Raw genomic sequence first — 21,298 nt, 5'->3', positions numbered from 1 at the left:
ACTAAGTAATTATGATGTATAATGTCTCCTGGCCAAATGAAGGTGGAATAAGAGCATGCCTTTGCTCTTTATCTCTTTTCATTTGTTTCCCTTTCTCTCACTAAGCCCTTAGTTTGATGCAAATTAGCATAATTCAAAATGCTGTTAGTCCAAACAGAGGTGTATTTATTTATAGGTAGATAAACGGGTGGATGTATGGATAGATAGATGGAAAGAAAAAGAGAGACACAGAGAAAGAGATTTTATGAGTTAATGAAATCATTACTCCTCTGCACCTGTCCCCATCTCACCCATTCCCCTGCCACAGTGGTGACACAAGACCAAGCCTGAGCCTCTTGGGGACAACAGCAGATCATGGTGTCACAGACAGCAGGGCACATCATATTTTTTTCTGGAGTTGGTAAAGTGGAAAAATGGGGATCTGGGCTTACAGGCGATCGTCTTCCCTATCATGAGATGAGTCTGTAGAAAGGAGTCCAATGAAGAGAACCCAGGGAAGACCGAATCTTTTCAGAACCCAGATCTAGATGAGCCACAGTCCAGCTGCCCTGTGTTTACTACTTTCTTTCCCTGCTTCACTTAGTCTGAGTTGAGTTTCTGTTTCTTCCCATTAAAAGATTCTGGGCTGAAGTAGCACAAATGGGGATCTACAAGAAATGGTGGTGCAAAGGGAATAGGAAGATGGAATTCTAAATTAACAGTTACTTTTCCAAATCACCATTTTCTTGATTGAGCTGATTGTGATTGAAAGTAAAATCTTGAGTCACATACTGGGTCTTGAGATTTTATTAGGGTTCAAATAGATTTTTAAAAAATTAAACTTACTGTTAATTTTTTTGAAGAACATAAATATAATTATATATGTTATAATTTATTTAATTATATATTTAGTTATAATTATACTTTACATATAATTAATAGTGATATTAATGGCTATAATGGTTGTATAATTAATGGTTATAATGGTTATATAATTAATGGTTATAATGATATAATTAATGATTGCTATATAATATTCATAATTTGTTATATTGTTATTTTATATGTTATAATATATGTGCATATACATATATATCTCCACTTTATAAGCATGATGATTGTAATGTCAAAGAATTTCAGAATCTTGTGGAAACATTAAAAAATAGTTCTGAAGGATTTGAGTTGCAGGAGAGGCCTAATAGACCTGAGATGCCAGGATATGCCAAAGAGTGGACAGCACTCTTGGATTATGTCTGGCCCCTTTGGTTTTAGCAATTTAGAAAGTTCCTAAAGTTAGGAGTCATATCTTTGACCTCTTTGTATCTGCCAAAACCAGCTCTGCAGACCTACTGGCTCCTTCTTCACCTATGAATAAATCTGTATATATTTTGAAAAAAAGGCACTACAACCAACTGTACTGTTTTAGAGAATTTCTCCCGGCCACAGCTCCTATTTTTCATTAAAATTCCTGTTCAATTCTGGGTTCCTGACCTATTGCCTTACATCTGGTTTCTGCCAATCTGCCTGCCTCTTGACTCTGATGCTAATTAGAACTGCCCGTTCATATTAATCCTGGCTGTCCACTGTTTGTTGCCTTTCTAATTTTGAAACTCTTCCAACTTCTTCATCTCATCCTTGTTTTCAAAATCTATCATAAGCCATCATCAGACTCCGCTTGCTGAAGATGAGTTTGGAATCCACTCTCTATGCTGGATATCTTTGTTTGACCTTCAGTTCCATCTCTGTCTGGCTCTACCATGCTCAAAGCCTGAGGAGGCTGAATTTTACAGCTTACAACAACTGGATCCTCTACCCTCTGGCTTCCAGTTGGAATTGGCCAATGAGAAGCACTTGTAGGAGAACAGAGAGCAGGGAGACGTGAGTCGCTAATGATTTCCTGGCTCCCCTGTGGTCGGTCTCAGTAGCCACAGGTCCTATCAGGTAGCTCTTACCTGTGGCTCTCTCTAGATCTGGTAACCTGTCCCTCAAATTGGCCCTACAGGCCTTGCAGTTGTTGTCTTACATGTGTCATGACCCTTTGATGGTTTCCCTTAATTCTACTTAGACCTTTGTATAAGACTTCCCTTTCGACTCTTCTCAATTACCTCATTTGTGTGTGCTCTTTCCTGTAAGGACCTTGATTAAAGCACCTCTAGTTCCTAGATTGCTGCTCTGAATGTACTAGGACCAGGGGGCACCAGAACTTCAAATTCTATTCCTGGATATATCACTTATAAGGTAGTTACTGAACAAGCATGCACTGGTTACTTCTTATATTCTGGGCACTTTGCCTTGCCTTTAATCCCTCTTCCCAACAGAAAGCCATGACAGCAATGTGTAGAGCTGTGCCTCCAGAACAGAGGGAGAACTCCTGAGGGCCTTTAGGAAGCTAAGATTGCGAGTCCTATTTCACTGGATGAATGAGAGGTTGCTACACAGATAATGGGGAGCAATACATGAAGGCAAAATACACCAGAGAGATGAACCTGTTGTGGAAACTTCTAGTACATGTCTAGATTTGGAGGTATGGGGATGCCTGGGTGGCTCAGTGGTTGAGTATCTGCCTTTGGCTCAGGACCCTGGGATCAAGTTCTGCATTGGGTTTCCCCCAGGGAGTCTGCTTCTCCCTCTGCCTATGTCTTGCCTATGTCTCTCTGTGTGTCTTTCATGAATAAATAATTAAAATCTTAAAAAAATATATTTGGAGGTATGCGCCTGGAAACGGGTTGCAAAAGGAGGGGCTTAAAAAGGTGGGAAGAAGTCATATTACAAAGAATGCATATTCATTCATCTATTATCTAAGTTTGATAATACATTATATTATGAATTTGTGCTCCTATTTTGTAGGAATATAAAAGTAGGAGATAGGGGGCACCTGGGTAGCTCAGTCGGTTAAGCTTCTGCCTTTGGCTCAGGTCATGATCCCAGGGTCCTGGGATTGAGCCCTGCATCTGGCTCCCTGCTCAGTGGAGAGCTTGCTTCTTCCTCTCCCTCTTTCCCTCTCCGTCCCCCCCCCCCCCAGTTTGTGTGGGCTCTCTCTCTCTCTCTCCCTCTAATAAATAAATAAAACCTTTTTAAAAATCATTAAAAAAGAGTAGGAGATAGGATTGGAACAAAACTTAAGTGACTGTTTACCTGCAAAAGTTAAAAAGTTGTTGCCATCATAGAATACGTGATATTTCATTTTTAAAATTAAATAAACACAACATCTCCTATTACATACTTCACAATAATAAGAGAGGAAAATAGTCATTTGAAAGTTCTGAAGAGTTGTTTGTCCAGTCTAGAACACTGTCTCTACGGCAGAGGGACCTGAATGCTTTCAGAACCCCAGAGGACTTAACAGCCTCACCACTTGGAACCCATAGGCCATGCTTCCCTCCAGAGTGACTGGTGATGTCCTATAGGAGGATCCTGTAGTCTCCATCTTCCTGTCACACTGCATCCCTGGATCATATCACTTCAGCCCAGGGGACCCCAATTATGTAGTTTTTCCTTCTGTTGGTCAGAGCAATTGCTGCTCAAGTTTCTTTTCAGAAACTTGACCTCAAGTGCTTTAAACCAGACCCTGGTAGAACTCTCTCTCCATTAGAATCTCTTCCTTTATGTGAGGTGGTATTTTCCCTTGCCTTCTGAGGGATAGAAAAAAAGAATTGTCTTCAGAAATCTTGAAATATCTATTTATTACTTTTGAGGAATGGATGAAATGTTCCTAAGTTTACAACCTATTACATGACTGGTGAAGGTGCTGTGAAACAGTCATGTTTTTGCGCAGTTTTCCCTCTTTTCCATGCATCCATCTATATGTGCATTGTACGCACAGATAACAAGCTCAGGTAAGTGGGTTGTGAGCAGTCTCAATAAAGCATAAGTAGCAAGACAGAAACTGGACCTTCCAAATATGCCCATTATCCTATGGTGAGACAGAAAGTGCTGTAGTTAATAATGCAAACACTGACTGCATTGAAATCCCATCAGAGTGAACTGAGGAATGTTACTTAATCTTTGTGCCCCAATTTACTCATAGGCAAAACAGAGATAATAATAGCATGTACCACATAGAGTGGATTTGTGGATTGAATCAAAATCACATGTCAAATGCTTAGTGTAACACTCAAGTTAAATCAGTTATTATTTTGATTGACTATGTCCAAAACCTCTCTTGATCTTGTTGCTTCAACTCCCCTTTATAGGCAAACTTCCTAAAAATGGTATGACTTCCCTTTTCTATTAAATCCAGTGGTTTTAAATTAAAATATGCCTCTCACATGGCACTTTAAAAAATGACCTATTTCCTAAAATTCTTTATACTGGTATGTTTTCTATATATGCCATCTCTACCTTCTTGCAGCCCATGTCCCCATCAACCCCACTGTACTTTGTCTTTTGCCTCCATCATACTATTGAGATTTTTGCTAAGTTCCTTAATGACTTCATGTTGACAAATTCATTATTGTTGGGTGCCAATGGAAGAAACCATATTAAAAATCATATTAGGAGTAAAGGTATTTACCCCAAAGATACAAATGTGATGATCCTAAGAGGCACATGAATCCCAATATTTATAGCAGCAATTTCCACAATAGCCAAACTATGGAAGGAGCCCAGATATCCACTGACAGATAAATGGATAAAGAAGATGTGGTATGTATATACAATGGAATATTACTCAGCCATACATTGACATGGATGGATCTGGAGGGTATTATGCTGGGCAAAATAAGTCCATCAGAAAAAGATAATTATCATATGATTTCACTCATATGTAGAATATAAGAAACAGCCAAGGATCATAGGGGAGGAGAGGGAAAATGGAATGGAAAGAAATTAGAGAAGGAGACAAACCATGAGAGACTCTTAACTATAGGAAACAAACTGAGAGTTGCTGGAGGGGAGGTGGGGGAGATAGGGTAAATGGGTGAGGAGGGCATTAAGGAGGGCACAAGATGGAATGAGCACTGGGTGTTACATGCAACTGATGAATTATTGAACTCTACATCTGAAACTAATAATGTACTATGTGTTGGCTAATTGAATTTAAACTAAAAAATAAAAGAATAAAGGAAATAAGGACCTATAATCCCAATATCTGTGTGATAACTATACTTCAGCAAAGGGTGAGGATATTTTCCAACAACCATGGCCAGGAATTCCTAGGAAATAATGGGCCATAGGGGTTATGTTAAATGCAAGGATGTTTCAGAAACCCAAGCATAGCAAATTATTTAGGAGTATTTGTAGACAATTTAACAGCAAATATTTCTAGTATAAGGAATTTGCATACTAGGACCCAAATATCATATAATTTTTGTCCATATGGATCTGAGGGCTTGTTTGTGGTGATCAGAGGAATACATTCCTTACTATGTATAATTTCACTCTATAAATATTATCTTGATAATTCATAGTTATATGAATCAGTGAAGCCAGAACATTAGTGTACATCAAACTATTAAATTTTTGAAAATGTAGGAATGAAGGAAACTTGTAACACAACATTTTGAAAGAGAAGCAGTAGTATCATGTTCCATCCCATTCACAATAAGGGAGTATTTGAAAAAAGAAGAGCTTAGCTATTTTTTTCCTTTGCACTTCCAAAGGTGGAAATATAAACATATATATTTTCCTCCTTCCTTGTTCTTTTTATAAAATCTCTCTATGCATAGGTGTTTAGTGTTAGGAAACCCAGATGAAATATTTTCAAGCTTCTTTAACAACTGTGCTTTTTGATGCTTTATTTTAGTGTCTCAATATGTATTTTTGGATATATCAACTTATCTCCTTTTTCTCAGATGTAGAGACCAAAACTGGAAATAGCTTCTTGTGTTTGTTCATTTTATTCTTTAAGTCCTAAGGCCCTTTAGGACAAAGATAATATCCCTATTCTGTGGAAGACAGAATTATGGTGCTTGTAAGTGCCCATATGGAAATCCTCATCCATCCTAGACATTGTATCCCTAAAGGGTACCAAGGTTGGCAAGTTCAAAGATAAAATCATACAAAACAGGAGATTGGGGGGAAATGTTTTTAAACATAAACATTGGGCAGCCCGGGTGGCTCAGCGGTTTAGCGCCGCCTTCAGCCCAGGGCATGATTCTGGAAACCCAGAATTGAGTCCCACGTCGGGCTCCCTGCATGGAGCCTGCTTCTCCCTCTGCCTATCTCTCTGCCTCTCTCTCTCTGTGTCTCTCATGAATGAATAAATTAAAAAAATCTTAAAAAAAAAAAAAACATAAACATTGCCAGAAAGCATCCACTCATAAAACATGTATGTTTCTCCTGGTAGCCTTCTCCAGAATCACCTTCTCCAAGTTGATTTAGGAAATATCCATGTGAAATTGTGATCTGCTATGGGAAGAGTCTCCTATAATTCTATGTTATGTTGACTATACTTAGTAAAAATATTTATGTAGACTTTATTGGATTTAAGTTAAATGTGTTTGCAATTACTTCTCTTCTTACCCTATTTTCTCAAGACTTAGAAAATGTTCCTGTGCCTGCCTGGGCTTTTCATACATCAGTACTCTTCCCTGGGGCTTATATTTTATTATATAAGCAAGAGTTGATTTTACACAGTCCTCAAGTTCTCATCTTCATTCCTTCTCCCAGAGGCCCACCAACCAAGTTTACACAAAGAGTAAGTTAACTATTGATAAATTAGTCTGCTTAAGGGTTTTAAAGTGAAAAATGCAATATGCCGAAGGGTTATATTGCTTTAAAATTGTATGGACACACATTAATCTCCATTATTTCCCAAATGCAGAGGCCAACATGGTGATTGATCGGGGGTTGCTATAGTCACATTTTAATAAATGGTAAAGTTTCTAACTCACTGCGCCTTCCTTCCTCCTATCTGTTCTTATTTTATTATGAAAATAACGGTCTATGGCAAATCTGGGTTTCACTGAATGTCAGGTGTAGGTCACCAGGAAAAAATAAGTCAATTGCCAGGTGTCAATGCTCATTTATGCACAACCACGAAGATACATTCTATCTTTGTGAGGAAATGGTGTGGGTGAGTATACACACTGATATAAGAACTTTTTGTTCACATCAAAATGAGTCAATGTGTAAATGTATTCATAGATATGTCTATGTTGCTCTTTGAGAAAGGGTAATGAAATACTGTTACAAAAAAAAATTTCCTCATCCAGCTTATCTTAATATATCTTTGAAGAGGTGTTATGTTGAAGAGGAAGCACATATAAAAATAGAAAGATTTATATATTCCATCCCTAATAATGGAATAAATCTTGGGCCTCAGTGTGGTAGGCTTGATATTCAATGAAACTGATGAGAGTTCTCCCCATGAGTCTAGAAACCTTATTTGTCTTCTTTTCCATTGTATCTCCAGCCCTTATCATGGTGCCACTTAACACATATTCAATGCATAGTCAATATTCCACAAATATATTTGATGAATTAATGAACTCTCCTATCCACCCAAGCCATTGCACATCATATAGGCTTTATGAATATGGACTCTGATTTTGACTTCATTCTCCCACTGGCACTGGACACCTGCCCTGAACTCTCTCAATGAGACCTTACCAAACCATCTACCTTTTAATAGCCTCTTCTCTGGGGGTTAAACCCTGCCCACCATGTAACTTCCTAATAAGTAGATTTTTTTTTTATGATTGAGATGCCCCAAGTGACTTTGAATACCATTTATATTCTACATCTGTGACTCTCATGCCTCACCAACAAAATTTGAATTCGTTGGGTGTGGGACAGATCACCTAGGTTTAGAGAAACTTATAAAACTAGATATCTATCCTAATAGTAAGTGCCATAGCGAGGACAGTTGTCCCTGCCCCAATTCATACTTTCATTAAGAGCCTACTCCAGCTTATCTCTGGGCCAGAACTCCCCAAGTTATAAATAGCAAAGAGCAGAACAAGGGCAATGGGTGGAAACTAGAAGGAAGCATGTTTTAGTTCACTATCAGGAAGATTTCTCTAACAGGGCTAGGAAATTACCAAAAACATTCATATATGGATTGCAAGACTACCTGTTGGGAGTGCAGTGAAAGAAATTCCTATATTCATAAAAAGATTCATGTATACAATATCTGTGACAAGTGGTTCCTTTCCTTTCACCTTCATTTTTCTTTTTCCCCCTCAAATTTTACCAGCTAGATTATAAAGGTCTTACAACCTCAACATGGTGCAAGTTGATGATTTCATTTTTAAGTTTAAAAAAATAGTTACTATTTATGTGATAAATATGAGTTCAGATGAACTGCATCTTAGAAAAAGTAGGAATGGTTTTAGAATCAATCAAAAGTAGAAATGGTTTTAGAATCAGTCTCAATGCTAATTCTAACCAGGAGCGCAACTTTTGGCAGATATATTCACTGCCCAAAAGATGAAAATTTTATCTAGGAATGAGGATAAGAAAAGTGACCTGTTTGTGTATACACTCACAGAGACACCTATACAGCATATTCATATATACATACATATAGTGTATATGCTGTTTACATATAGTTTCTCACTAAAGTGATTCTTTGTATATAAAATGTATATAGATACCCTCCAACTTCAGGAAGTTCGCATTTCAGTGCTTTGCTTTTACGAAGACCTGTATTGGTACCTGCTTTCAGTAACTGAAAGACATCCGAAGAGAATTTCCACTTTTATGGGAAAAAAGCTGAAAAGTGAACACAGTGTTGGTTTGGCAGCTGCCGTGATAGAGGCAGCTACGCTCCAAACAGTGACAGTCACCCAGCCAACCTCCTTCCCCGGGACCTACACTCAGCATCCCAGCATCAACTACCAGAGCTCTGACCTGTCTGTGAGCACCTGTGTTTTACTTTGATTTATTTTGTGCATCGTTATCAAGATGTGTCCTAAGGTATTAGAAAAGCCTAAGTGAGGCGCTTTAGGGGAGGGGGGAGGGAAGAGGTTGGGAACACTCAGAAATATTACATATAAGTTAATAGCAATTGTTTCTTCAATTCCCACCATTTCAGTTTACAAAAGGTTCACAGGAAAGCTCTACTTTCGTGTAGTAGGGTGAAACCTGTATCTTAAAATCGGACTTGTTTCTTTTCAACATGTAGTTGGTAGTAATGGTTAAGTTTTATTGCACTCATATAAGGTGTCTGGCTGGTACCCTGTTTCTTACCTCATTGCACATTACCTCTTTAATTGTCACAGTACTCTGTGAGGAGGAACTATACCGATTAAGAAAACAAGGTTTAAAGCTTAGAAATTTTCCCCTAATAGGGCTAATAGGTGGCACAGTTGGCATTGGAATTTATGACATCATGCGCTGGATCTAGATTTTTTTTTACTTTTAAAGTGATACACTTAAAGATTTAGAGTACTACATGGAATCCCGTCGTGATTTTCTTATTAAAGAGAAACCTACAGATGTTCAGCTTTAATCTATTAATGATGCACTGGGTGCTGCTATTTAATATTAATCTTTCCTCTTCAATAAATATCTTATTGTCTCAAATTATGCAATCCAGAAAAGTGAAAATTAGTTGGTTAATAACAAATCAGCCCATATATGGTTAACATAGATCTAAGCAGAACAATATATATGTGTATATATATCTATATCTATATCTATATCTATATCTATATCTATATCTATATCTATATATATATTTTAGTGCCAGCAGTTTTTAAGGGTAACTTGTCCAAAATATAATCAATGTCTATTATATTTGTCTCAACATTGGATATACACCTTTCCACAGTGTTTGGAAAATAACTCTGGACATAAGATATTTCTTCTTACCTAGTTGCTGTGGAATGTGTTGCTTTGAAAAGACAGTACTATGAGGTTGTAAATGTATTTTTTTTAATTTTCTTCTCTTGGAACTTTTATGTAGTCCTTGTGATATACACAGATGTATCCCTGAAAAGTTGAGTATGAACTTAACGCTTTGAGAATAAAATTGATTTTAAATGCTTATTATTTAAGGGAATTCTCATTAATTTTATGGGGCAAATAAATTATTTCATTTTTATTTTGAGCAAATCTTGATTTTCATATATCTGATCTGCTTTCCCTTTATCGGAGCTATCTACAGAACTATAGTGAGGCTCTACTAAGTCACCTCCCCAACACTAATGCCATATATGGACAATTTATGAATTAAAAAATAAACTGGTGAACACCAAATTTGTAAGGTAAGTTTCTGAATCCCCGGCATCTCTGTTTCTTTACTCTAATGTTTAGCTTTGGAAACTAATCAAGAGAGATTAGTTGAGTTCCTGCTATGAGAGAATCATGGATGAGCTGCCATTTAAAATGAACAGAAAACAGGCTGGAAAGAACACTGGCTGGAGTCCTGCTTTTCTCCCAAATGAGTCGACTTTGATAAATTACTTAGCTTCCTCAGGCCTAGTATTCTCATTAGGAAAATGGCAGTAAAAATGTCTTCCCTTTCTACAGCACAGTTTATCAGGATCAAATGAGACATAATGTGTGAGGGTGTTTATTTTGTAAAGCACAAAGAACTTGACAAAATTTAAGTAAGTTTTATATTAAATCTAATTAAGTGCGTGATGCCTTAGACACTCTGTCATCTCTTGGAAGCATTGGCAGCGAAGATGAGTCATTGAAAAAAATGTTTTAATAAAATGAGGATAATAATAATAGTACTTAGAGTACACACAATAAATATGAATACTTTGGCCACCTAGGATAGATCAGAATATGGATCCCACTGCCACTTGCCTCTAAGCAATGCTTGCTGTGTATTCCCTCTGCTTTCCTCTTATCTCTTTCTTTTCCTCCAGCCATTCCTCAGTTCTTGTTTGTCATGCCCTTGACTGGCTGGCATTCCATTCAAGATTATTGGCTTTGATATAGTGTCTTGCTTTGTAGTTTTTATTAAACTGCCTTGCCTTCAAAATATCATATGCCACATTTTCAAAAGCCTAAATACGTAGTTTATTAACCTGATGAATGGCAAACATTGAACAAATTCCTGTAATTGAGCTGAATTGATTGAAGTGTAAATGGAAGACCTTGACTTTGATGTCAGTGTATCCTAATGACCTTCTTCATGGATAGAACCTTCAGAACTTTTCCCCAGAGGTGAGAAATGAGAAGTTCACCTTTTTTGGCTAGCAGACTGTTTTGTGTGACTTAAAACTTGGTCTAAAAATTGACTAGTTGCCAATATTTTTAAATGAATATATATCATAAAGTTCCGTCTGACTATCTTGAAATATCAGAACATATGGTGATATTGCATCCTCCATAGCAAGCATGGTGGTGACAGAGGCAGGGGAGCAGCGGAGCTGGTTTCTTTAGAAGAATAAACTATGTTCAGTACTAGGATCCCCACCCATTTCACTTGATTTATTTATGTCATTTTGTATGGCCCCTATAGGACCTGAGTTTGTGACTCTCGATAAACCGACAGAAATAACCTAATTAAATCTTATCTCATAACCAGTTAGTCATGGGTGAAATCATGGACAGATGGTTTAAGGTGAACATATGTTGTTGATCTGTTTCTCTTATTTCATTAACCATTTTGCCAGCATTTTAAACAGTCTAATCATATGTCACAAACTATAACTGGAGAAACAGTTTATAAGGGGGAAAATCTAGAGTTTTGTTGAGCTATATTATTTTCAAATTTGAAAGGAAAGCTGCTTTGAGTTTTGATTGGCAGTTCAAAGTAGAGTTTTTCCAGCTCAATAAATGTGAGTCCTAGGCATGTTCCAAACTCCCCACCTGCCACATTCCTATGATTTCAGAATACTGCGAAGGGCATCTCTGGCGAGGTTTTTACAGCATTTAGTTATGGAAAGTAAAAGGTCTCTCATGAAATGTCACCATAAGTGATATATTAGAGGCAAAGAAGAGAAGACTTATCAACTTAACATTGGTAGCACCTGAGGCTTCTAGAGTTTTCTGAAGGCTTCACAAACTTCTTCCTTCATTTCCATGCCTAAGGGGAGAAAAGGTGATATGGCTATATATAAGATAAGGAAAAATGTAGTCATATTAGTAGCAAGGGGCAATTTAATAGGAGGATTATATTTTTGGAAAAAATCCTCTCTCTCTCTCTCTCTCTTCAGTGTCTGAAGTTCACCTTTCCTCAAATCAAAATTACAACTTGGAGCTCAGGAATTAAGCTGTGGTCCTATAGAAAGAGACCAAGGTAACTACTTGGTAGACCTCAGTGAAGGCTGTCAATCAGAAACATGGAAATTCTCTGTGTGATTCTATACAGTCCGGAACAGCTCACAGGCTAAAAGGTTCTCATATAGAGAAGTTTGGGATTGAAGTATTTTTATGTCTGGGCAAACAAGAGGCCCTTTTGAGTTGGCTATAGAAATGGTAACTGAATAGTCAAAGAATAGAGGATCTTGGCTTCAAAGATGTTAGATAACATCTCTACGTTCCTAACAGAAGGCCTTCCCATATGTCTGGCTTGAACAAGGGCAAGTTAGCCTAATCTTCACCAACCAACTGTCCAATTATCCACTGGGCTAACTAGACAGTGGTTTAGGGGTCTAGGGAGAGGCAGCAGAGCAAATACCAAGAGAACATTTCATTTGACACATAGACAACCACATTCCACACAATTAGTAATTCAAACTCTCTCTCAGGATCCATGTAACTTGGTGAGCTATTGGCTCAACAATATGCCATGTATGAAAATGTTCAAAATGAAAATGTTCAAAGAAGACCATGGCAATGGGGATTCCAAACCTCAGTTTAGCATTTTCTACTTGTCTTGAATCAGAATGAATTTGGTGTAATTAGAAAGAAAAAGATGTATAAAAATAACTGCAATGGTAGACACAGAGAAATAACAAATGGGTGGCAGGAGCAGAGTTACTTTTTCTTCTTGACAAACTCACAGACAAAGTACATGGTAAGATGGCACTCCGTGTCATTCCATCTACCTGAGCTCAGCATTTCCACACAGTCCTCATGACCATAGGGATCACTGGGCTCTCCCTCCTTCCAGTTGCTGTAGTTCTGCAGTGGAGTGTTGTCCGTGAACACATACTGTCCCTCCTTCTCCAGGTCATTCACTCCAATGAACACCCGGAAGAAGCCACTCTTAGCGACATAGTCAGCGATGAGTGTGTTGGCAGCTTCATCCTTTGGCATGGCCAGCATCCCACCCCGGATCCGGCAGTGTGTTAGGGACTCCCTGTAGTTCTTCTCTTCTTGCACGATGTAGTAGAATTTCTCCTCAGTTTCCCTAATCCCTGCTATGACTTTGCAGAGAGGAAAAGAGCATGATTATGCATCACAGAAGGAGAAATGGCAAGTATGTAATACTGCTGGACTTAAATTCATTTATTTGTTGTTCAACAAGCAAGTCCCTATTATGAGGTAGGCACTGGTTAAATTTTTTTTAAATCATCTTTGTAGTTATCAAATGGAGAACAAAGTCCTGCCAATTGTCCTCCCTCCTTAACTCCCCACACAGCTATGAAGAAGAGACTATTTTGACAAAGGCTTGTTATATGAATTGCCATTCACCTCCTCTCAGACTATTTTCCTATCCTATTTATGCTTTGCCACACATAGAGTTCCAAGAGCATGCCTTTCTCTATCCCACTTCTAGGACTTTCATGCCTGGAAAGTCCACTCATTGCTTTACCTGGAAAACTCTTACTTGCCATTTAGATCCCCGTGGAAGAATTTTCTCCTATAAGAACTTTTCCAGTATCTCTGGATAGGCATGGGGCTCTTGAGCACTCTCCTCCATGTTTCCATAGCTCCTTCCTCTTCCCCTTTTGTATCACTCAACACATTCTGATCTGTTTGTCTGCATGCTTCATGTACTAAACTACAAACGTCTTGAGGACAATAACCATGTCTTACCACTCAGAACCTACAAGAGTGCATGAGCAGGTAAAAGCTTATTGAATGGATATAGGAATAATACAGAAGATTGTGCACTTTTCCTGGGCTATGAACACGTACATGAACACGTGAGTGTCCCTGCTCACTCCAGGTACACGAAGTACTGAGCTACTGCATAAGCTTCAGGACAGAATTGGGGACTCAGAATCATCCTGAGCTCATAATATATTAAATGCATTTTTAGGCTTTGGGGGCATCTACATGTATTTCTTTGGGTCTGTAAATTAAAATTTACCAAGAAATCTATTATCACGCCAATAAATGCTGAAAATTATTGTTCTACGTTGAACGCCTAATATCTGTTTTTTTTTCTTTCATTAGAATCCAAGTCATGTCAGAGACACCATCTCAGTATTATAAGCAGAGTTAAAATTAAGAATATTCTGAAATGAAGATGAACACAAGATGGCATATGTGTGTTTCTAATAGTGTACAAAAAACATAGCTGGATTATAATAAATAAAAGTAAAACAAAATTAAACCAATTTCAACTGTAACTATAATAGATTCCCATTCACACTGTCTCAGAAGAGAACATGTAAGTCCACTTAAAGGGCTGAATTCACTGCTAATTACAATGGGGAAATGGCTGATGTGGGAAGTTGCACAATTCAGGAAAAACACATAATATTCTGTTGATTTGTACTGAGGGTAGAGGAATCAGTGAAACCTGTATTTGAATCCCTGATACTCTGTTAATTGACTCTGTATCTACGGGCAAGGTTAATTTCTGTAAGCCTCAGGGTAATCGTAATACCTACACCCTAAGTATTATTTCAAGTACTCAAGAAAATAGCTATTGTTTTTACTTCTCTTTTCTGAGATGCTGGCTCTGACTTTTCCTGGCCCTTTTGATTCTTAAGACATGACTTGCCAAACTTTGCCCTTTTCTCCATTCACCTCTCTCCAGAAAGTATCTTTTTCTATCCATAGGTAATGCAATATATGTGAATATACGTAGATAGTGGTCTCAGAGTGTCCTGGAGTCTGAGAGGATAATTAGCATTTTAAGAGACCTATAAAGTGGTGACATTATCTCAGTAGGCCTTTTCCTGACCCAAGGTATTTCCCACTAGGAATACTGGATTTGTAATGTTGAAAGAGATTAAATCAGTAGATAGCACAAAGCAAAGAGGATATACTCACCATTCTTGACAAACTTCATAGATGTCTTGAGGCGAGCAACACTAATATCCAGTTGTCCAACTACTTTCCGATACCTTCCACAATCACAGACAGTACCTTTTAAATGACAAAAACTATGAATTCATGTGAAAGCACATAGAGACCAGTTGGAAAGAGCAATTGCTCTCTTCTCCATCTTTACTATCTTTTCCTAGTCTGGCTTTATCTTTCTGTGCATGGCTATACTTTTAATCTTTTATTTAAAACAAGGCTTCTACTTTACACTGTCTTCAGGAATTTACAAAATATCTTTTTGAGTATTTTAAATGAGTCGAAACATAATTCTAAGCCAGATTTTTAAAGAGAAGAGTAAATATGGCAAACCCCTGCACACATACTGTGGACCGTTTGGCATTTTTGTTGAACACAAAATGTGCCTGTCCAACCTCAAAATAAAATCTTTACAGCTTTCTTAAATTTCTAGTCAATATTCTCTTCTGTTAACTGCATTGCCCACTGGCTCACACAACTCTCCCAAGACAGGAGAAAACTTTCATGATGAAACCAAATGATAATTCTAATTATCCATTTCAAGTACAGCTTGAATGATCCTTGAATGTTTCAAGGACTGTTTAATTCTTGTGAATAGATTCAACTTATAATTTCAAGAACCAGTTGTCCCATTTGTGGATTAACTCTGATTTTAATTTCTGCCATTCATTCCCTCCTTGCTCATTTACTTTTTCAACTACCTGCTGATACTGTGACAGAGAAAAAAGTGTAAGGAAAATGATATGAAATTCAAATGATTCCCTTTTTCTATTTAATGACTGCCTCATGTAATCAGTTCCTTTTGCTTTCTTCTTTGGCAGTTGAAAAGCAGAAAGAATTTTATTAGCCAAAGGGGGGAAAAATCTGTGGCTTTATTTATCCACATTCACAGTTAAATATAAGGAATTTAAAACAGGTCTTAGAATTAGTCTTCACTACACTTCTGTGACCTCCCCCAGAGCAATCTGCTTTCTTTCCCTGCAAATATCACTGGAAATAAAACTCTTTTACAACTTATGGAGACTCTCCCTGACCATTGAAGGGATGTTGTGTATCCATGGGGTCTTTCTGGATCAGGCCAGTTTGCTGTGGGCAAACTGCTGGCCCCTGTTTGGTTGAGATGCTGGTGGAATGTAAGGCACGCCGGTGCAGTCCTACTTACTGCTAAGGCCATGGTGGATTTTCCTAGGGCTCTAGGACAATGAGGGCTACTTCCTAACGTGCTGGGTTTGTTTCCTCCCACTAAGCATGACTAGGATGGAATGTGCCATCATTCCCTTCCCCAGGGCTTGGAAAGTCACCAGCAGATAGAGAGGAAAGTTTCCTTCTTTCCTTTCTCCTAGCCCAAGTAAAATAAGGTTAAACACAGAGAGGACAATTGTTTTTTCATAAAAATACATTATATTTAAAGATGAATACATTTAGAGGTACCTGGGGATTCAGTCAGTTAAGCGTGTGCCCTTGAGTTCAGGTCATGATCTTGGAGTCCTGGGATCGAGCCCCACGTCATGCTCCCTGCTCAATGTGGAGTCTGCTTCTCCTTCTCCCTCTGTTCCCCGCCCCCCACTCATGCTTGCTCTCTCTCTCTCTCTCTCAAATAAATAAATAGGTAAAATCTTTAAAAAATGAATACATTTGGGATAATGCTAAAATTTAAGAGAAAAATGATCATGTTGTACCTGCTTTGCCTTTTCCTCCTGGTATTCCAGGCAAACCTTTTTCCCCTTTGTCTCCTGAATAAAAAGAAAAGCCAGGATATGAACAATGAACTAAAATGGTGAATCATTTCTGGCAGAAAATATCTTATATACCTAAAAACACGGGAAACAGTTTTTAAATTTCATTTGCCATATCTCCAACTAATATCCCTTGGTTTTATATACATAATTTGATTTTGAGTTAATTGCTCAAGTACAAAACTAATCAAACAAGTCATAATTTATTTAGATTGAATGCAGAATTCTGATGGGATGGCAAAGAAAGATTGAAATTTGTGTTACCTGCCCTACTAACATAGCCTTCTGAGAAAGGCTAATACAATTCTCCGCATGTTTTTAACTTCAAAAGTGCCATTGTTTTGTGTATCTGAATCACTTAGTGAGCACATTGCAGTGTCTATGTATTTATTATGTCTCCAAGTCCTTCCATATGGCTTTGTCCTTGGATTTTCAAAGATATGTTGTGCTTTTTCAATTTAATTCAAATATTTACTATTTATTACTTACCCTATGCAAGACAAAAAGCTTGGTACTTTGACAGGATATAAAGAGAGACAAGATTAAACTTCTGACTTGAAGGATTTTACACTTTTTGAAAAGATGTGATATATGCAAATATCTGTAATATAAAGTTGTGTCAAATATATTATACTGAAATATCAACCTTGATAATTTTCCCTTCTACTCTTTGTATGTGGCCATTTTCTTATTCAGTCAGAGGTATCCACAAAATACTTCTCAGAGAATCAGGATTATTAAAGCAGAGAGAAAAAAAATGTTGATTTTTTTCGGCTTCAAAATAAGCCCTTGAAGCCTACATCAGACACAATAATTGAAAGCAAAAGCTTTTGATTTCCAAGAGGAAATGTTTGGCTGAAGTTCTTGAGAATCAAAAGAGAAGATCCTGATGGAAATAAAATAGAGTTTATGCTTCAATGGTGAACTGGAAAAAGAAAAAGAAAGAATTTGAGAGGAATGAATATAGGATGAAGGTCATCCATGCTAAAAGAGTAGAGGGGCTTACTTTCATGGAAGTTTATTTTTTTTTTTTTATTTTTAAAAATTTTTTTTATTTATTTATGATAGTCACACAGAGAGAGAGAGAGGCAGAGGGAGAAGCAGGCTCCATGCACCGGGAGCCTGACGTGGGATTCGATCCTGGTCTCCAGGATCGAGCCCTGGGCCAAAGGCAGGCGCTAAACCGCTGCGCCACCCAGGGATCCCATCATGGAAGTTTAGTGAGGCCAGGGAATTAGTTATATTCCCCGAGGGAGCAATGTGAGGGGAAATGGAATCAGAATTAAGGTTCCGCCTAACCTCATCCTTTACCAGCAAAAGGGAAAAAATGAGAGCCACTCTAAAACCCATAAGGTGGCCCACATTGCCTGCTCATTATCTATTCTTTTCATCACTGTCTGCTGACTACTTTTCACTAAGAGTCCTGTATGTCTTAACTGTTGATCTTCCAGGAAAGCCTGCATGCCAGGGCTCTAAGAATTTGCTGAGCCTTTCCAAATTGACCCCCGTGAACACTTCTCTTTATAGTGATGGTGGATATTCATGAGCTCCCCGAACAGAAGGAGGGGTCCTTGAAATCCAGAACACAATTAAATATGTAGGATGAAGCCCCAGAACTTGCACTTGGGTGAAATAAAACAACAGTGAAATCTATGAAAATGGAATGTGGTAAATTCTGTAAAAGAGGTGTTGAACAGAGATAATATACTCTGGGAGGGAGGTAGATGACATAGTACTTCTACTGGGAGGATGAAGAAAGGCTTTCCAGGGAAGATAGCTCTGGAGCTTAGTTATGAAAAAGAGAATGAAAGATGAAGTTATGAAAGATGAAGATGGGAGCAAGGTAGGGGACAATACACAACAGAGGTATAGTTGGAAAAAAGCATGGAAATATGCCACACACCCAGATGAAGATTGCTCTGCTCGTACCTAAGTTGTGTCCTGCAAATTCCTCAATTTCTCTTATATGTAAATTGTAAAAGATAAAAATAGATTCTGAGAATATATTAATGGAAGAAAGAGAACTTACATTTGCTAAGTATTGTTCCAGATACTTTATATAGATATTATCATGTTATTTATAGATACCATCAAATTAAATCCTATGAGTTAAGTAATATTATCTTTATTCTACAATGAAAAGAATGGAAGATCATAGAGACAACATAACTTGTTCAAGGACATCTAAGCAATTCAGTGGCTGTGCTGTTATTGAAACCCAACCATTTCTGGCTCCCCAGTTCATGGTGCCTCCCAAATGAGTGAACCAATGATTTAATGAAATAAAGTATTGAAAAAATATTATCAGTAATTGAAAGGAATGCCAAGTCCTTGTCACCACCAGAAACAATATGGACTTAAAAGATCATATGAATATAGTTTAATATTTTATCTTTTGAAAATAGTGTGTTTTCTTTAAATGTGGATCCCTTTCAATTCAGTGTGGGCTGAAAGTTTATTCTAGTCCTGCTATGATCCTAGTTCTGGGCTAAACCCAATGGTGGATATCAAAGAAGGCTAACATGTAGTATTTGTTTTATAAAAATAATGGGGGTTTTAAGGAAAACAAAGCATACATCAGAGACCACAGAAATGGGACACTGTTACTATTACCTACCCACAGAGTGAAATAAAGGAAGTGCCTCCCAGATATTTGGCAAAAATGGCATGGATCAGAGTAGAGAAGATGTTCACTGAAGCAAGAGCCTTCAGCTGGATCTTCCTAGCTTGCTATTTTTTTATTTTATTTTATTTTATTTTATTTTATTTTATTTTATTTTATTTTATTTTATTTTATATTTTTACATTTGTTTTTATTTAAGTTCTATTTATCAACATATAGTTTAACACCCAGTACTCAGCTGGATCTTAAGAGTGCAGAAAACAGATTTTTAAATTGATAGATGGCTTTCTTGTCTGACAAGATGTAAGGACTGTGACTACTTTCCAGTATTTTCACATGAATTTCTTTCCTTTTTTAACAGATGGGAAAGCCAAAGCAGTATGGTAGAGTGAACAACCATGGCAGTCCAAAAAAACCAACGCTTGAATTCTGGCTCTGCCGCTTACTAGATAAGCATGAACCGGTTACATAATTTTTTAAGCCTCTATTTCTTTATTTCTTTAAGTGGAAATAATGATGCAAGAAGCAGTAGATTATGAAGGGAGATAAATTAGATAATGTCATCTTATCCTGGAATTAACTCTGTGCTTAAGTCATAGAGAATGGTCAACCAATGTTAGCTTCTGCCAGTACTTAGCCAGAAAGCATGCCACATCCTTAGCTGGTTCATGGAGGATGTGAGTTTATAGTGCCTATTCCCAAAAATGAATTCTGGCTTAAAGCCATACACAAAACTTACTTTGGCCCATGACCAGGAACGTGTCAGTAATAACTGTCTTAAGGCTGAAGAATTAGAGGTTGTATTTAAACAAACAAACCATAGCACTTTTACTGTAAAAGGATTATTGACCTTAAGTAAAAACATTTATTTTGCTATGAGATTGAATTTGCCTATATTAAATCATTCTCTCTTATTCCTAAAATGAAATATTGACATCCAGAAAGCTACCTTGTCCATGCGAGTGACAACATTAAGGTCAGCCCAGAAAGTTGAGATTAATCTGAGTCAGTGAAAAATTTAGAAGGGCCCACTGATGAAACGAGGACAATAAATTTCAAAGTACAGATTAAAAATGAAATTAATCCAGGTGAGCCAGAACACTAACCCTCCATTTTTTTGAAATTCCAGGACATGCTCATAAATTTTGATGGCATATCTCTGGAGGAGAAAGAAATCTCAGTGAATGGTGGAAACTGATGTTAAGGGACAGTAGTACTTATAGAAATAAAGAGTAGAAATAGGCTACATCATAGGAAATGATATATTTTATCATTTACTTTTTCATTCTTAATGCAGTAAATTAGAAAGTTTCCACTGTATAATAGGCATTATGATAAAATGATGAAAAAGTATGGTCCCCATGCAGAGCTTATATTTATTTAACTAAAAGTCCCAATACAGCCTTCACTCATTTGTTCCTCCAGACGTTCACAAGTCTGTAGGGGAAAAAAGACAAGCTAATAAGCCATGACAATGTGTAAAATGATAGAAGTGTACAAATATGGAATTGGCTTGAAGAACATAAGGTTAGTTAACTCTATCATTTCCAGACGTTACTTCTTCAATATTTGTGGAAGTTCATCCATTATGAGGCTCAGAAAATCATACTGAACTCTACTCTTCCTATCTCTGTCATGCACCACCCTCCCCAAAACACCTTGTCTTATTCTATGAAAGGTTTAAGACTTGACTCAAGTTCATGAACAACAACTCTCTGAGTTAGTCTCTGTATTTGACACATCTAAATCTAGGCAAATGCACCAGCTAGAACAACTCATTGAAAAACAAACTTCTTAAATTCTGGACATGTTCATGAGAATGACTCCTCTTTCCGCTCCACTCCTACTCATCTCCAGGGCAGTACTTGGGATCTCAACCACACGGAACATTGAGACATTTCAGAAATCTTGAAGT

The 21,298-nt window shown here is 37.4% G+C and overlaps 1 protein-coding gene and 1 long non-coding RNA gene across 3 annotated transcripts in view; one reads left to right on the top strand and one right to left on the bottom strand.

Moving 5' to 3' along the window:
• The first annotated feature begins 48 nt into the window (after positions 1-48).
• Positions 49-19,848, top strand: LOC144283225 (uncharacterized). Its single transcript, XR_013351659.1, has 7 exons — positions 49-588; positions 6,456-6,616; positions 10,031-10,130; positions 12,039-12,121; positions 12,997-13,246; positions 14,170-14,386; positions 19,745-19,848. It is a non-coding gene; the product is annotated as an uncharacterized LOC144283225 (long non-coding RNA).
• COLEC10 (collectin subfamily member 10) overlaps positions 10,423-21,298 on the bottom strand; it is a 41,268-nt gene continuing 30,392 nt past the window's right edge. Inside the window, exons 4-7 of one of the 2 annotated variants that reach the window (XM_077847049.1) lie at positions 16,704-16,757; positions 14,995-15,090; positions 12,873-13,193; positions 10,423-11,908 (exon numbers count right to left, since the gene is read on the bottom strand). In XM_077847049.1, the coding sequence (XP_077703175.1) occupies positions 11,862-11,908; positions 12,873-13,193; positions 14,995-15,090; positions 16,704-16,757 (518 nt within the window). In that variant the 3' untranslated portion in view covers positions 10,423-11,861. Of the gene's footprint in view, positions 13,194-14,994; positions 15,091-16,703; positions 16,758-21,298 lie in introns of both variants that reach the window. The other variant, XM_077847048.1, reaches the window with a different exon arrangement.

This window comes from Canis aureus, chromosome 14 (assembly GCF_053574225.1).
Source record: "Canis aureus isolate CA01 chromosome 14, VMU_Caureus_v.1.0, whole genome shotgun sequence".
NCBI classification, from domain to species: domain Eukaryota; kingdom Metazoa; phylum Chordata; class Mammalia; order Carnivora; family Canidae; genus Canis; species Canis aureus.
Note: the sequence above shows the minus strand (reverse complement) of the source record. Positions and strands in the feature narration are given on the sequence as shown.